We start from the raw sequence: 18,088 nt of genomic DNA, 5'->3' as shown, positions 1-18,088 counted from the left end.
CCCCAGGTCCTTCTCCGCCAGGCAGCTCTCCAGCCACTCCTCCCCGAGCCTATAGCGATGCTTGGGGTTTTTATACCCCAAGTGAAGGACTCTGCACTTGGCCTTATTAAAGCTCATGCCATTGGCCTCAGCCCAACGATCCAGTCTGTTCAAATCCCTCTGAAGGGCCTCCCTACCCTCGAGCAGATCGACACAGCGTCCCAGCTTGGTGTCGTCCACAAATTTACTGAGGGTACATTCAATCCCCTCATCCAGGTCATTGATAAAGATGTTAAACAGAACTGAACCCAGCACTGAGCCCTGGGGAACCCCACTGGTGACCGGCCTCCAGCCGGATTTAGCCCCATTTACCACCACTCTTTGGGCCCGGCCATCCAGCCAGTTTTTAACCCAAAGGAGGGTGTGCCTATCCAGGCCAGCAGTTACCAGTTTCTCCACCAGAACACTATGAGAAACTGTATCAAAGGCTTTACTGAGGTCCAGGAAAACTACATCCACAGCCCTTCCCTCGTCAACCAGGAGGGTCACCCTGTCATAGAAGGTGATCAGGTTTGATTGGCAAGACCTGCCTTTCATAAACCCATGTTGACTGGGCCTGATCACCCGGTTAACCTGTATGTGCTCATTAATAGCACTCAAGATAACCTGTTCCATGACTTTGCCCGTCACCGAGGTCAGACTGACAGGCCTGTAGTTCCCCGGATCCTCCTTCCGCCCTTTTTTGTAAATGGGGGTAACATCCGCCAGCCTCCAGTCCAGCGGAACTTCCCCAGTGAGCCAAGACTGCCCAAAGATAATGGACAGGGGTTTGGCAATGACATCCACCAGCTCTCTCAGGACTCTCGGGTGGATACCATCAGGCCCCATAGACTTGTGGGCATCCAGCCGAAGGAGCAGATCCTTGACCCGTTCCTCTTGGATTACAGGAGCTTCGATCTGCTCTCCCTCCCTGCACTCAGACACCATAGGCCAGCTCACCTGGGAACTGCTGACCTTATTATTAAAGACTGAGGCAAAGAAGGCATTAAGGACCTCAGCCTTGTCCTCATCCCTAGTGACTAACGTACCCCCTGAGTCCAGTAGGGGCTGGAGGTGATCTTTAGCCCTCCTTTTGTTATTAATGTATTTATAGAAAGACTTTTTGTTGTCCCTTACGGAGCTGGCTAGTCTAAGTTCCAATTGGGCTTTTGCCTCCCTGATTATCTCCCTACATATCCTAACTTCCTCCCTGTATTGATTCCTGGATGCCTGCCCATTCTTCCAAGACTTGTAGACATCCCTTTTTCTTTTGAGATGTTCCCAAATCTCCTTTGTTATCCAAGCTGGTTTTCTACCCCGGCAGCTCGACTTCCGGCACACAGGGACAGCTCGCTCCTGTGCCTCCAGAATTTCCTTTTGTATCAATGTAAGCTGCAGGAAGCTGACAAGAAGTGCTGTGACGATAATTTGCATCTGAAATGACAGGTTTAAACAGCAAATTCCAAGAGCCCATTCTCTCAAAATCTGATGGACTTCATAATATAAGGGCATGTCTGAATCCATCGGTGCTAGCAAAGTCGCCGCCTGGGTACATAAGTTATGTTACAATTATAACACAATATATAACATAATATATAACATTACAATAACATATTAATAATGATATATTAATATATAATATATAAAATATTATCTATATTCTAGCTGGCCCAGTGTCCCACTGGGAATCTCTGCTGAGCACTCTGTCATGTTCTGAAGCCAGCCAGCTAGAGGACATGGCAGTGAGTAATTCTTGCTACTTACTTCTGTCAGACTTCACAAACAAGGCACTAGTAATTTTTCTCCGCTACCAAGTTTGACAAGCAGGTTGCCTCATCAGCTTATTCAGCTCTAGGGAACCCTTCTATCAGGCCTGAGCATTCTTCGAGAATGTTCTGCAGTTTCTAAAATGCAATACTGAGAGAGGCTAACAAAAAAAAGAGAGTATTACTTAATAACTATACTAGTATTTGTAAGAAAACAATAAAGCTCTTAAGGACAGGATTAAAGACAGTAACATTCCTGTAGGTCACTCTAAAATATTATAGAAAATTATTTCAATACATCAAGTATTTTAAAATGTCTTCCTACTCCTTCCTCTAGAACCAAACATTTGGTCAAGAAACTCTGTAAATAATAGTAACTATACCATAAATAATAACAATAAATAATGTTTTATGAATAACTGAAAAATGGAAAAGTTTGCCAACATGAAATTAAATGGTTGCTTTCTACTACCTAAAACTATTTAGAAGCCTTCAAAAATTACTTCCCACGTTTCTTTAAATATCAGAGGCCTCTTAATTTAGAAAAGAGTCTATTTGCCTAGGTGTAAAAAGCACATTTTTTTTTTCCCTTAGGGTCCTAGGTGACACATAACTTCTAGGAACACTCCAACACTACTAGAGATAAATAATCTCCACCTGATTTAGAGCATGATGCAAGAACTCTTGCAAACATCCCAGAGTAAGGTACTAGGGAGTCCATTTTCCTCAGAGCACCAGTAAGAAATCTGCCAGTGCTTTGAAGCAGTCTGAAATGTAAGTTTTTGTCATAAATATTTGTTTACAGACGTAAATTATTTTGAAAATCTATTTACACTCTTAAGAGACACTTCATAGGAATAGATGTATTATGCTTTGCACGAAAAAGGGTATTCTCTTTTTCTGATATGATTTTTCCTTCCTCTACTTAATCGGACAAACATAAAAATTAGAACTGTAAGGTAGCATGTTGAGCACTAAGCTCCAACCTTACTAAAACCACTGGAGAACATGTATCCAGTTTTTCCTACATTAACTTTGCATTCCTTCCACACACAATTAGAAAAACAAGCTAACTCAAACTTCTCTTCAGAGGAAGTCCATTCATATTTCTATTTCAACCCCATGATTGCAGCCACATACTCACCCAGAGTGCCTTTTATTGTTTAAGAAAGACTTTTTTTTGTTTTGTTTAAAAGAGGTCTTCCTTCAATACACCACGGATGTTTTACAACTTTAGAAGTAGTAGAGCTAAAGCTAAAAGCAGAGTCAGCAAGCTAGGGGAGTCAACAAGGGACGAAGAATAGCCTGAAGGGAGCTTCACAGTTTCTCCAGGAGCAGAGGGAGCCCCAGGCTGGGGACCACCAACCACCCCAGCACTGCAGAACTGGCCAAGAACTGGGAGGCTGCATGGGATGGCCCCAAAACACCACAGGTGTGTGTGGCATCTGTTTCTCAAGCAATGAAAGGGCAAGCGTGATGCTTGCAGGGCAGATCTCCAAGAGGTGACAAGGCCCAAGACCCTCGGGCTCTTTTTGGCTCTGGCAACCCAGGCCAGCTACTCCCCACGCCCTCCCTTCTAAAACCATAACCTCAATCTTCTCCTAAAGCCAGCCCTGTTCTACGGCAGCACAAAATCGACTGTACTGTCAATACATGTGATAGATTAGACAGACGCAGTATGCTTTTTGCAACACTGACATCAGTCAGGAAGGGTGGGAAAGCCAACCTCTGGCTACCCTCTCTTCCCCAGACCCAGTACCCCTCCCCCCTGAGGATGCTTTCAGAGCGAGTTTCTAGTACAAGCACACATCTACATGTATTACTTTGCAGATTAATAGTAACGTCCAAGTGAGTAAATAAACAGACCAAACCAAACATTTTAAGAAAACTCCAAAGATTTACTGAAATTGTATACAAGACAAACGCAACTTCTCAAGCTCTATAATTCATCTACTGAAAACACTTCAGCCTGCTGCATGTGTCAGATGCCTTTTCACTGTTGCTCTCTAGTTTTGCAATCCGAGATCCAAACTGTACAGCCCTTTTCGGCAAGATAGTTGAGGCTGTCAGATCAAGCTCCTTGGCTGCAAGGCGCAGAATCAATTTCTCACCAATTCCTCGAGGTAAAGTCAAGTCAGCTTTTTCTGAAATGGGCAGAGAATTGAGGAACGAAACAACATCTTCGTCAAGAAATGGAAACCTAAAGGAAGGATACACATGGGGAAAGACCCTTTAAAAATTTCTTACAAATACTAAGAAGCAGTATCAGAAATTTTGGGTTTATACAAATCAAAAATTATGAAGAAAATCAGACAAAACGATGGAAGAGCAAGACAAATTTTGAAGTAAAACTTCTCAAGATAACTTTCAAGTATTTAAAAATGCTATATGAAGCTACACTGTAACTTTGAAACAAAAATATTTACACAACAAATTCTGACAAGTCAGAATTCCAGGCACTTGTATCTAATCACAAGCACGGTTAACAGCATCGCCTGTCCACCACTGCAACTGCTAAACTGAAAATGTGCAACTAAGAACAGATTTGGAACAACACTGGCACAGAAATCACATGAAATGACCTTTCATGCACCTGAGTGGTGTCTGCTACTGGATAACACCTAAGGAATTTTTCACAAGTTTGTGGCAGCATGGAGGAAGTAAAGACAAATAAAATGACACTTCAACTATTCTGACTTAACAACCAGGAAATGCAGTGGATATGGATCACGCCTTTATCGCACAGACAGGAACATGTGGCTTCTACGCTATGTTGTCATTCTCCAAATGACCACAGTTGAACACTTCAAAGTTGTGCAGAAGAAAGTTCCACTTAAAATGATAAAACAAACTTGATTTTGACTATTTCAACATCTGTTGCTGCTTCTTAAAGTTTCCAGATGGAAATCCAATGTTCAAGTCGCTGAATTTCCTTAAGTACTTCTTCCACAGTACTACAGAGCACTTTTTAAAAAAGGAAAATAAAAACCCCCCACAACGCAGTACACGTTAATGAAACTGCAACAGAACTTCGAGGCAATAAAATGCACAGACGTTTCAATTAAGCTTTCTGTCGGAGTGTTAAAAGCAGAATCTAACCAGTAAAACCAGTCTTGCTTCATGTTAAAACAATCATACCTGGCTTCTTTTCCGTGATCACCAATAATCCTGTCATCTCTCCCAAGATTTCTAGAAGAAATGCGATCCATCTCCATTTCAAGTTCTTTATTCAGACCCTCTAAGCCATGTTTTTTGAAGCAAATACGATGTCGAGAATACCCAGCTAGCTGTTCATCTGCTCCAATTCCTGTAAGCACAACCTATGAAAACAGAGTGAAAGAAATCTTTCTTCCTATCTATGCAAGTTAATAATACGTAACAGATCTTAAATGTTTAACAACATCTTAAGCGGAATAACTTAATACATATCTTATAAATGTCTTACCTATCATGATGGGAAGTGCCTCACACATTTACAGAACCTGAAACACTTTCCAATTAAGTCACTGACAACTTGAAGTAGGTTCACAATCAGAAGTAAAAGTACACACAAATCTTTGTACCGAGGCAAGGAAAAAACACCAAAACAACCTTGTGTGCATCACAAATACACCAGTATCTCTGAACAACATCTTTGTTAGTTTCTATTACAAAAAAACAGCATTTTTTAAGTACCAGCCTTTATCAAAAATATTGTTGCCACAGAATATGCAGTATGTCATGGGTTCTAAACAGTCACCTGAATGTAAGCTCAGATTATTATTAATTTACCAGCTACTGGGTTAGTATCAACTGCACTACATGAAATAAAAATGTGTCATATTGTTCTATCTACTCAACGATAAGCACACAAAACGTTATCAAAAGAAAAACTACTGCATTTGGTCCGTTCCTGTGCCTTTGAGAGCAATCCCCTTTAAAAGTGGAAGTCACTTGGCATAAACAAGGATGTTTTACCAATCAGACACCAGCTACTTGTCAACTAAGTTTTCACCTGTGCACACTGGTAAGCAACTGACAGGACAGTGACAATTTCCCTTTATGTTCTACTAACTCATGACCCATCTCAATGTATTCTGGACCTACGATGAATTTGTATGCTTTGCAAGTCTGAGATACATGTCCCTGTGTAGACCAGTCAACCAAACCAATTGTGTTCTACAGTAGTTTTAAGCAAACTATTGTGTTTATTGGGGGTTTTGTTGTTTTCTTTTTTTTTTTTTTCCCTAAGATCTAGCAATTAGTAGAAAAGCAGCAGAAGCCTCAAAACACAAAGGCAGCAGTGAACTGCAAACTCCGGAAGTTAAACATTTTTTTTCTTCCCTACACAAACATTCAGAAATTAGGAATTGAGAAATAAGAATCAAATTCCCAAGAAAATAATCTACTTACTAAAAAGATTTTACTTAAAACAACATACATGAAGTTACAAAAAAGACCTATTTTTTGTAGTTCTGTCATTCAATCAGATTCTAATGACGAAAGATCCCAAGTAGTCATCTTTCCTGCCATTGTCGATTGCGATTTTGTCACTCAGTGTGCCTAAGTAAGGAGCTAGTAATCTTACAGCTGTTGGGATGCTGACACAAAACCATGTTACTTAATACTTCATGGCTTGTCTCTAAATTTAACTTACTCAGCTTGGCCTGAATAGCAGTTAAGACACTACTGGAGTTGAAACACTGAAAAGAGATGATAAAAGTAACCTTTTTTCCTAGTCACATTGTTGCTTACTCAACTTTAATGAAAAGCCACCCATCTTACCCGACACAAGAACCGAAGGCAGTTTTTAACTCCACAATTACACAAAGATTCTCAGTACAGAACTGTTCTATATTCTGCCACTGAATTTCAGAAGCCTTATGAATATTAAAGACCTCTGCTGACTTCTGAAACAACAGAACTGTTTTTACATGCACAGGTCAAGCATAAGGCAGAAAACAATCAGTACCTTTGCAGGACTTTTGTATGGTTTCAGTTCTCCTTGGTTACTAATAAAACCCTCTCCTCTGGAAGCAAACCAAATTGCACAGCCAATGCTGTCATCCAAGACTGTATCCAGTGGATAAATTAAGTGATTAATGCATTGTTGTCTCATTTTTTTCAATTCCTCTGGTGTAACATTGATTTCCACAAAGTTCCAAGTTCTTGAAGGGTTAATGGCTTCCAATTCTTTCAGTCCTGCCCTACCAGTGATTCTGTCAGGAACAGCAAAGCAAGATAAGTGAGCACCAGTTTTAGCATCAAGATCTTTACAGCTTTCTTGAGAACAAGGCAAATGAAGCTGTGCTTCCTGGTTGGTATGTTTTTTAGTGGTGCCCTTTCGATTAGCTTGTTCTTTTATCACGAAAGCTACATTGAGAAGATCAATTGGTTCCCCTAAAGGCACATGTTTATCAGCCAGAGCTGCAATAACCATAGAATCAATGCCACCAGAAAAGAGCACCGCAATGTGTGCTTTCCTATTAGACATGCTTGGAACTGCTCTTATTCTCTGATCTTCATCTCTAAAGAGAGATAAAACCCGTCTCTTCACCGCTTCATTTAAAACATCAATAAACTGATGGACTAATTTTTTCTTGTTTTCCTCTGCAAGAAATCCTCGAAGGGTATCCTCAGAAACCATATGGGTAATGTTGCTAATATTGGTGCCTGAACATTCACCTGAAGCTTCAGAAATTGTTTTATTTAAGGGGATAACTGGGGCTCTGAGACATAGTTTTGATTCATTCATCACGAGAGGTACGTGGATCGGCAAGTCTTTTGAAACTTGGTCCAAAACATTAACGAATATTTCTTCTACTGCTTTCTCTGTGCAGCTGTACTTCCATGGAAACAATGTTAAAGACAAAGATTTATTTGTTGCACAAGCTTTGAGATCAATTTTGAAAATTCCAGATGCTGGGACTTCTTGCCATTGGTTACCTGATTCGGAACAAACACTGACAGATGTGAGACAGAAAGCACTGTCAACCTCATTACCGAACTGCCAAAGCAAACTACGACGACCAAAATAATCTCTACCAAACCATAAACTGTGTCTAGATGCTTCATAATAAATAAAAGACCAGGGACCTCGAAGCGATGAAAAGAGTGACAAAACGTCCGCTTCACTGCTGCATAACGCAAGGTGATGAAACACTACTTCAGTGTCATTCTCTAGATCTCCTACATGCACTCCATCGAAAATTTCTCCGTTCCAAAGAAAAATATTATTATTGGCATCTTGCAGAGGCTGAGGAGTCATCAGGCCCCTCAAGTGAAGCACATGGCCAGAAAACAGACACTCGTAGAAGAGACCAGACGCGGTTTTTATGAACTGTTGGCTGCTGTTGGGTCCTCTTTTTCTAAGACGGCAGAGTATGTCTTCGTTAAAGAAGTCACGAATAGCATGCCGGCTACACAAGGTAACAACGCAACAAATACCACACATTGTGACTTTGAATTCAGATGGGCTACTTCTTGACCTTAGTCTTTTCTGCATTTTCCATCTCCTGATGTGCCTTCTTTAACTCATCTAAGGTATCTGTGCAAGAGAAAAATACACCAATAATGAGTTTCATAAACCGGTAAGTTTATGAACGAGTTTACAAGTAGACAAGTGTAAGTGTATATCTAAGAAAGGAGCAACTCCATCCACTTGTTCCATTAAAGAGATAAAAATGAAACATTAAGTAACAAAAGTGCTACAGTAGTGATGTAACACAAACATAGCTCACTGTAGCTTGTGTCTGAAGTCTACTTTGCATTTGATGTACAGTTGCCAGCTTTTCATTTTAATATACCTTTGAAATCATTAACAGCTACAAACGCAGCTTTTAAATAGATAACTATTTGATCGTTTACACTCCAAACTTACTTTTGCATTGAGATAGAGTTTCGGTTCGGTCTGCAAGGAAGAATATGTTGCTGTTGGGTTGCTGCCTATAAACTTTCTGTAAAACAAAAACAACACTGCATTAAGTCAAAGTAACAAACTCTGGCAACCACACTGCAGCAGAAGCTGATGTAGGTCCACCAAGATACTCCTTCACTGTTATGTCAGAAAGATAAGTTGTGCCCTGACAACACCAACGTTCTAATGCTGCACCATCAAAAACATTTCATGATCAGCCCATGACTATTCTGCATTTTTCTTTTCCTCATACATGAGGGATCACATTCTATTTTAAAACACATACACATGAAAAGAATACTTCATGAAGTCTTCTGATCAATTCAAACATCTTAATAATTAACTCAAACAAAATATAACAAGGCAAAAAAACCCCCAAACAACGCACTGTGTTACACTACGTGTACACAATCAAATTATTCAGAGGATAAATTATTCTGAGAACAGCAGACCACATCTGTACTAAAATCTACATAAAAACAAATTAAAAACAGTGACAGTGTGCTTCAATTTTGTTTCCCCTCTTGTCTCTATGCTTTCTCAGATGCTAAAATGAAATAGTCAAAAGCAAATTTGTAAACACTTACCCGGTTTTTCTTCAAATTAGAAAGCTCATCAACTACAACCTTCTGCTCTTTAATCTGAAAGGCAAAAGATGCACCTCGATTTAATTATTAAAGCTTACTGATATTTTAAGACAGCCATATGCATATACGGTTGCAGTTCTCTGAATGCACCATTGAAGACAACGTGGAAGTAGATATAAAAAAGAAATATTAAATAACAGCTCTGGAAACAGGCTGTCTTGCATAGATTGATATTTCTCCTACCCTTGAAAGCAATCACTACCGGGAAGCCAGGGCTACTCATAATCAGAGACCACATTTTTCCCTCAGAAGAAAAGAAAACATGCAAACAACTAATAAAACATCAAATAACTTTAGAAAACAAAATTTAGCATAATATCTACAATAGACTTTATAATCATAGGTATTCTCCAAATTCAAAATGAAACCAATAAAATCCTCAAACTGTACAAAGAGCAATTAAAGCCCTTCTATCATTCCGGAGTTTTGCAGAAACTTCCTTAGTGGGATTTGTTCAACTGCACTGGCAGAGGTGGTGGGTATTCCCATTTTCTTTTACAATGGCAGCTACCAATGCTAAAGAGCAATCAGCAGGACCATCACAAAAACCAACAAATACAACAAAATCTGGTCAGTGGGCACTTAATGTTTTTTGTGGAAACAAACAATCTGATTTCCTTTGTTCTTCCTTTGTGCCTCCTGGAATTGGTGCAGCAGTAGAAAACTGTCAGCTAGGCCGGCCAAACTGAATGTGGCACACAGAATAAATGACTTTTCCAGCAGCTACATCAGTATCTTATAGTTGTAATTCCAACAGACAGCAGTGTTGTCTTTTGCTGCAGACTAAACCGGCCACTTAAGCACAACAAAACTTACAACCTGCAATATTGTTATGTCCTAGCTTTACAAGCAACCAAAACCACCACTGACTTCAGCCATCATGGCCACACGTAAAGAAAGTATTTTTTTGAGGAAAAGCAGTTCCATCGGACTTGGCAGATTTTGCACTGAACAAAGCCACCGGCACCACGGAAACCAGAGCGGATTTACGAGGTGTGCCAGCTCCACGGCTGGAATCCCTTGGTACTTTCTGAGCAGGTACAGCTGAAGTAGACACTACAGAGAAAAACCTTGTTACCCAACAGTAAAGGGGTTAAAGTTTTTGTGCAAGAGTTTCATGAAGGTTTCAGTCAGCAGTAGGTGATTTACGCATACCTAAAGAAACAAACAAGATGAGCATCCTTGAAGCTGTCAGCAGTGATTAAAAAGGAGACTCTTTATCAAGAACTGTCTGCCCTTGGAGGGAACATCCCAGAAACTGCACAAACTTTGTTTTCATGTTTTTCTGAGCTGTGAACATGCAGTGACTTGGGGGAAATGGTAATTCCGGCAGGGGGAGATGGCGACCACTGACTCACGGACCACCTGCCTTAAATACACCCCAGTAATTTACGTGTTAAGTGAGAGAAAATTAACCAATTGTTTAAGAATATGTAATATGTTATGAATTATGCATGACTGTAGTGTATAACTAATTTTCTGTCCAGAAGCTGGGTGTGCATGCTAGGAGGAGAAATCCCCCGTGCACCCAGCGCTGCAATAAAGAATACCTGCTTTCTAAAACTCCAGAACGAGCGTTGGAAAGTTCCGTTTCCTTTTCAGGTATCAACCTCACTGCGACTCACCCGCCATTTCAAGCTCCACTCGGAGCAGTAAGAAGAAAAAAAAAAACAATTTGACAGGAGAGTGAACAGCGGCGCCGGCACGAACTCGCCACACAACAGCCGCTCTCCTCCGCGCCCTGCAGCGAACACTCCGCATCTGGGGAGCCGCGGCGCCCTGACAGGACTGCCCCTCCTCCCCCTCACGCTGATCACACCCCAGGCTATGCGCTCCGCGGGCCCCCCCCGCCCCCGGCAGCAGGGCCCTGGCCGTGCCTCAGCGCGCCTCACGCAGCCGAGAGCGCCGCGGGGATACCGGGGGGAGATTCCGGAGCAGGAACACGTAGGGCCGCGGTTTCCGGTACCGCCGCCAGCCGCACCGCGGCCGGCCCTCCCTCCCTCCCTCCCTCCCTCCCGCAGCAGGCCGCCGCAGCTCACCCTCCGGCTCAGCTCCTCCTTCTGGCGCAGCTTCGCGCTCTCCCCCTCCTCCTGCCGCGCCGCGCCGCCCGACATCCCCCCGCGGAGCGGGCCCCGCCGCCGGGCCCCGCGCGCGCCGGCACCAGCGTCCGCGAGCCGCGGCGGAGCATGCGCAGACAGCGGCGTGCGTGCGGCAGAGCCGCGCGGAGCGCCAATCAGCGGGCGCGACCGGGCACGCGCGAGCCGGTAGGCGCGAGCGGGCGGGGTGGGGCGGGGCCGTCGCGCTCGCATCTGCCGCAGCCGCCGTTGGCGGTAACGGGCACAGCCACGGCCACGGCCACGGGCACGGCACCGGCTCCGGCTCCGGCTCCGGCTCCGGCTCCGGCTCCGGCTCCGGCTCCGGCTCCGCCTGGCACCCGCCTGCCCTCCGCGCGCCGGCCGGGGGCGACCTCCCGGCCCCGCGAAAAGCGTTCCCGGGAATCATCGCCCCGCGGGGAGCCGTTGTCTGTCTGTGAGGGCGGTGACGGGGCGCAGGTGAGAGCGCTGTTTGCAATGGAGGCTGGAAATCGGCCCCGTAGAGCGTGAATAAAAAAAAAAAAAAAAAAAGAAAAGAAAAAGAAAAAAGAAAAGGAAGCGCTTTCCCTCTGAACGGCTTGGTGTGGTGGTGACCTTGAACTGGAGCCCGGCAGCGTGCTCGGAAGCACCTTTAAGCAATTTCCTTAAAGGTATTCCAGAGGAGATAGGAATTATGTAATATTTACAAATACTCCGATTATATGTGTTCCGCTTTGATAGGGTGGTCTTAATGTTTGCCTGTGCCATTGTACTATAGATGTATCGTAGCGATCCATCTGTCTTCCTGCCTTTATGCCAGGGAAGAAGTTGATGGAGTGGCAGGATGGTGATAGCACAAGGACAAATAATTTTATCACGATTTGCTGTCATAAATAAATTTAGGCTGAGAAATAGTAAAAGGAGCCAATTACTGTGATAAAAAGGTTTTGAAAATGTCCAAATGAGGAACAAGAAATTAACGTAAGGTAGAGTTGGATTGACTTGTGAGAGGAATTACATGCTCTGATGACTGAGCTGGTGAATGATCTGCGTATCTCAGGAAATTGGAAGCCTGCTGCTGCTTTTCACGGAAAACAGATCATATATTTACTAATGAGCATTTGTGGGTATCAGCGGGGAGTTTGGGTAAGACTTTGTAAAGGTGGTTGTCATAGGACTATTACAGTTAATTTTTGGTCTCATGTTATCCCGTTTGCTCTTTTTAAATATTGTTGTGTAATTATTCTAAAGACTCAAGAGGTACTCCAAACTTGCAGACTACTACTGATAGCTAAGTTGGGATAGAAATCTCATAAAATTCTACAAGTCCTAATGCTGCTGACTGCAAATATTGTGCAAATCTTCATTAATTTTTGAAATATTTGCTACTTTAATAAGCGAGGTAGGAGTGTTGGCTTTCGCTACTTTGTGATTTGTGGCTCACACAATCATATGTATTATGTATTTTGATAATACTTAACAGCTTGTGAGCAAGATTACACCTTGTTTTGGTGGCATCCATGAGCTTGGCTGGAATTTCCATGATGTTGATTGGAATTTTTGGCAATGATGTAGGGAGAATAAGGTTTTTGGCTCCTAGTAGAGGTATGAAAAAAGACAATTTGACTATAAGAATATTTAGCAATACAATAACTTGCAAATGTGATGCTTATTTGCTTTCAACAGAAACTGAGTTTACAGTTTCATAAAAGGGCAGTCTTGCTCTTCCCTGCGCATTCAACTGCTCGCATCTGCCTCCACCCTCGCTTCGACATGGCTGCTTGTGGGCTTGTGTGGCAAGACAGGTTAGGTGGCTGATCCAGCTTTCTCTGCAGTGTACCCGTGTTTATGTGATCCTGGCAGTCCCAAAGCAGATGAACTGCAGCTGATGAGGAACTGCCGCCTAGGGGTTGGAGAGGTTCTGGGGCTTGTCCCTCAAATTCTAGAGGAAATATGAGTGCCTGGGTCCTATACAACAGTTTTGATGCTATTGCTCAGCGTGCTTTGCAGTTTGTCACTCTTGTCCTGCGGAGTAATTTGTTTAATCTCAGCACCTCCCAGCCCTCTGCTGCCTGAGTATTTTATTTGCTGTTGATATGTTACAAAGGTTGATGGTCGAGTAACCCAGTAGTCAAAGTATGATTTCTGTACTGATGATCCTTTTCATGTTCAGTAATAAATACAGTTAATGTTTGTTAATCAAAAATTCATCACTCCATTCCTGAGAATGTTTCATCGGTTGGTTCGTAAGAGTGATGATTATGGTCTTGAGGCATAATAGTGAACGTGGAATGTTTTCAACTTCTGGTCTTGCCATGAATTGCTGATTCATCTACTGATATGAAATGTGCTTTTCGTAAGTCCTTTTTAAAATGAATGGATTCCTGCAACATGATTACTCCTGAAATTACGCACATTGATGCCCACAGTCAGAGAAGCTGTGTTTAAAACTCAGCAAAGTCCAGCACCTTTTACCTCCCCGTTTCAGGGCTGCTGTAGTTCTGTTGTTTGCTATGTGCTTGCACAGTTCTTCATGAGAGGTGGTGAGGTGACTCAGGAGCTGACCTGGCTGTCAGTAACTAAGTGGGCAGTGTAGTTCACTGACACATCTCTGGTCAATCCGCTGTGTCTGTGCACTTCTCTTGTGCTAACTCAGGTGCTCTGAACTATTTCTGGCATAAAACTCTTTTTAAGAGGTTAATAATGCCTGACACAATGTTGTTAATAAAGTATCAAGGAATAAATATTTCAGAGTTTATTTAAAGTCCTCACCTTTTCAGCATCTGGGATCTTTACTATACAAAATAATACAAATTACCCAACAAGCATCATAAACAGTAAAGAAAACAGGCAGTCCGTACTGATGCTAGAAAATATTTGAAGTTGCCATCGTGTGTTAGCAAACACATGACCAAAACAGTGTCCTCAAATAACCAAGTTCAAGGTCTTACAGACTTGTTAAAAGCATGCTGAAAAATGTTAGGCCATCCTTCTGAAAACTGCTCTTGGTCTTGAAGACCTCTTTTCAAGATGTTGGCAGTACGTTTGCGTCCAATGATGTTACGGATGTGAGAGGTAAAGGGTAGCATTGATAATGCCCTTGGGGCTTCACAGTGCCGAGTTTCCGTGCTTTGCTGTGGGCTAGAAATGTGCATGTACTCAGCTCTGTATCTCAGCTGATGCTTGGAAACATGTTAAGCACCGATAACTTGACTGTGGGTTCAACCTTGAGTTGTTGTCAGCTGTAAGTGCCTGTAATCTGAGGAAACTTGCCATGCTTTAGAAGAACCACTCATTAAGGTCCTTGGAACTGAGCAGTACCAGGACAATTGTAGCTCTGATGTTGGCCACAAGAGAGCAAGCTGAAGCTGTGCTGGCTGTTTGGTGAATCCAGGTAGTCAAAGAAAGAAGGAAGCCTGGGATATAAAACAGTTAGATTAAGTCTCTAGAAGGGGGAGAGCGTGGTCAGAGGGTATTTGCATTTATGCTGTGTTTTTGTCTTTTTTTTTTTTTTTTTTAAATTTTAAAATTCTGATCCTGGGTTATTTTGTATTCAGACATTGTAACTTCAGAATTCATGTGAGTAAATTCTGAGATGTAACATTGATCTCTACATTAACTTCTCAACTGAATCTAAATTTTAATAACTTACTAACTCATACCAGTCTAAGAAAATTCAAATTGCTGAAATTAATTTGGTTTGCTTTATAGTAATCCTTCTGCTAATTTGATTGAGACATTAGGATTTCAAGGCTGTTAGGTTAGTTTACACAACCAGGGATCTGGATCTATGTACTGGAATCTATGTAAAGTTGTGGTTTGCTTCCTTAGGTTAAGTATCTGGATTATCAATTGCACAAGAAAGCTTGCAAATCCTCTAATCATTCTGCTTTAAACATCCTATTACTGCAAGTAAAACAAGTCTGAGCACTTTTATGAGCTTGAAGTACAGTCAGTTTTTTCAGTATTTACTTCTGATACACTGTCAAAGCAATCTGAAAGCTCCTTTGCACAAAACTTCTGCATAGGTCAGATGCATAAAACTCTTAATTTTCTAAGTAAAAGCAGAATTTCATCACTTTCACATGGAAGATTTTAAGAGTGTTGTGAAAGTAGCTGAGAACTTGCGTAGCATCAGTCTATCATTAGTTTTTACAATCTTATTGCGTTCTTTAAAGCTTCTAAAAGGGCTGGACCAAGCAGCTTCTTTGTAAAATACTCCTAACATAGTCTTTCATCTGATGATTTAAATAAGAGGGTTTAAAAATAGACTTTACCAAGTCTACTCTGTTCTTCAGTGTAAAACTGAAGTAACTAATGGATGCAAGGGCCTTTCTCCAGGTCTCATGTTGTCGTAGCCAAAAACACAGTTTGACCTTTAATTCTCATAATCTTTCCTTCCTTAGTGCAGAACCTTGTTGTGCAGGTTGCTAGAGTTTAAAAGAGAGCTGAGAATTTCATATAAGTGGTAATTTGACTTGGAAAGGTAGAACGAAAACATTTGGTTTTGCCTTTCGTTTATGAACCCTCTTTTATAGAGAGTTCATAACCTGGCATGGCAGTCCCTCATATGCTTTGAATAACCAACACACAGGTTTACTAGTAACCATCTAGTTTGAATATGGGATCAGACTTTCAGATATACATTTTGAGCAGTGAATATTCGGGGATCTTAAAAAAATCAAGTGTTCTGTCTTACAACAACCATTTTGTTTGCAGTATGAAGCAGGAAGCCTGGTGGCTGGAAGCTGGAAGCCCTTCTCTTGATGCCAGTAAGGAGAAAGGGTATATGTGGCTAGAAGAGCTCATGAACACCGGGTGCACCTCTGCCTCGTTTGCTTCACCTTGGATTGGGGCATCTTGATGCCAAATCAGGTCAGTGCTAACATTTCTGCCTAATGAGAAAAGGAAGAGAGAACTGCACCAAATACCCTCTGAGTGAAGAGTCAGCCGGCCCAGTAGTCTGCTTTTTGCAAGCTGGGCTAGGAAGCCTGAAGAAGACTAGAGGGATAATTATGTGTTTGCTTTCATTTCCTGTTGGGACTGCCTCCCTGACAGTAAGCACTCTGTTTAATATGATGTACAACTGATGTTTTCTTGAAGATAAAACACAGAGATGAGATTGCTTTGAAGAAGTAGGCAGGCCTGAGCAGGACGGGCTGAAGGTACAGAAGTAGCAGCCTGCTTGTGTTACTCTAATACGGGTCTCCTAGAATCAGGGACTTGGTTGTTTCCGCGGAGATAGGTTGCAGTCCCATAAACCATGTTCCCATAGACACAAAATGGACCTGCCTATGTATGAGCTTGGTTAGACCAGAATATGTCTGAGTAGGCTGGAGAGAGAGGGAAATGCCTCATACCTTTACAAGGCTCCCTGAGGCATGAGTGAAGGTAAGGCTGTTCTACTCAGTTGGATGAAGATCTTGCGTAGACGGATTTGTTAAATGTGTTGTGCTCAAGTGCTTTTTGTCCCTTTGTTCTAACTGCTACAGACATTTGGATTTAGCTCTTGCTAGTGAGCAAATGTAGCCACTTGGACACCGAGGAGAGAAAATTTAGTTTTTCCAGGTTTGGGGAGGGGAGTTATTTGAAAGGGAACTCTTAGTAAGTTTTCAAATTCTAATGTGCTAGAGGCCATGTTATCAGGCAGTTTGTTGGGCTGTGCTTATTTTTATACTTAATTCTTTGTGTTTTAGGCTATGCTGAGTTTAGTAGTGGAAGTCAGAAATAAGAATACTGAATTTAGAATTAACCATCTTTGCCAAATTTTGCTCGCGCACTCAATAAGTTGAAGTAACAGCAATGTCAGTATCAGTTTACATGGGTGTAAAGGAGGAAAATTTAAAGTGGCCTAGCAGGAGTACCATATGAAGCTAAACTATGGAACTATCCTTTCTTAGTAGAATTGCAAGCAACATGACCAAGATGTGACTACATTGGATTCTCTCCAGACCAGGACAAAAAAAGAAGCATGACAATGAATTGTAATGAAGGAACATAAATTTCTAGAATTATTAGAGTTCAAAAGGATGAAAGTTCTCTGAAAAGAAGGCAAAACTGGCAACTTTTTCACTCTCTTTGTATCTTCTTAGCCTTCTCAGTTGGTTTCCATCCTCAATGAAATGTTGAAAATGATTATCAGGGAGATAATGAATTTCAGGCCTTAATATGGAAGCTGAAAATAGGTACTTGAGGAATGTGGTAGATTTTTCTAGTGTAGACTATGTGTATGTTACATGGATATGGCTCTCCCTTCTAATGCACCAAAAATAGTCATTATGTTATCTCAGTCATAAAACTATGTGAGTATACTTATATCGGAATTGTAGGACCAAATTGGTACCATGAAAATTCTGCTACTTCAGATACATGACGCTCTGTGGGGAGAAAAAAGTAGGTTAGAGTGTAAGATAACACACAAGTGTCTGCATGGAGTCAGATCAAAGGTCCATCTAGCTCCATAGGCTGTCTCCATCCGTATGTGATAAATGAACTCCAGGAAAGAACATGCAAAGAAGCGTAAAGAAGAAAACCCAATTTGTTTCAAATGTCGATTACACTAGAAAAGGTGATGCATGTGACAGAAGTTCTTTAGTTTTTTGAAGTCATACTTCCTTCTTTCACAAGATGGGATGAATTTGTCTCCTACTGTTTGCTGATCAAGGAGGAGCTGGGTGTGTACTTTCTCAG

At 41.8% G+C, this 18,088-nt stretch overlaps 2 protein-coding genes across 4 annotated transcripts; both read right to left on the bottom strand.

Annotated features, from left to right (window-relative positions):
- Nucleotides 1-3,678: 3,678 nt before the first annotated feature.
- On the bottom strand, nt 3,679-8,217 carry ASNSD1 (asparagine synthetase domain containing 1). Of its 3 annotated transcripts, XM_086615455.1 has the most exons (4): nt 7,860-8,217; nt 6,736-7,709; nt 4,923-5,104; nt 3,679-3,984 (listed from the first exon to the last, which is right to left on the bottom strand). In XM_086615455.1, the coding sequence occupies exons 1-4, from the start codon at nt 8,215-8,217 to the stop codon at nt 3,735-3,737; spliced, it is 1,764 nt and encodes a 587-aa protein (XP_086471581.1). In that variant the 3' UTR covers nt 3,679-3,734. The 3 variants fall into 3 exon arrangements, with proteins under 3 accessions (XP_086471581.1, XP_009988201.2, XP_086471583.1); XM_009989899.2 differs by having other exon boundaries at nt 6,736-8,217; XM_086615457.1 differs by having other exon boundaries at nt 3,893-3,928; nt 6,736-8,217.
- Nucleotides 8,218-8,224: 7 nt separating this feature from the next.
- On the bottom strand, nt 8,225-11,440 carry ASDURF (ASNSD1 upstream open reading frame). Its single transcript, XM_086615458.1, has 4 exons — nt 11,366-11,440; nt 9,267-9,320; nt 8,644-8,719; nt 8,225-8,310 (listed from the first exon to the last, which is right to left on the bottom strand). Exons 1-4 carry the CDS (start codon nt 11,438-11,440, stop codon nt 8,240-8,242), a joined length of 276 nt encoding a protein of 91 aa, XP_086471584.1. The 3' UTR covers nt 8,225-8,239.
- Between the last annotated feature and the right edge of the window lie 6,648 nt (nt 11,441-18,088).

This window comes from Tauraco erythrolophus, chromosome 8, assembly GCF_009769465.1.
Source record: "Tauraco erythrolophus isolate bTauEry1 chromosome 8, bTauEry1.pri, whole genome shotgun sequence".
NCBI lineage: Eukaryota > Metazoa > Chordata > Aves > Musophagiformes > Musophagidae > Tauraco > Tauraco erythrolophus.
The sequence above is the reverse complement of the archived record's forward strand: the minus strand, read 5'-3'. Positions and strand labels throughout refer to the sequence as shown.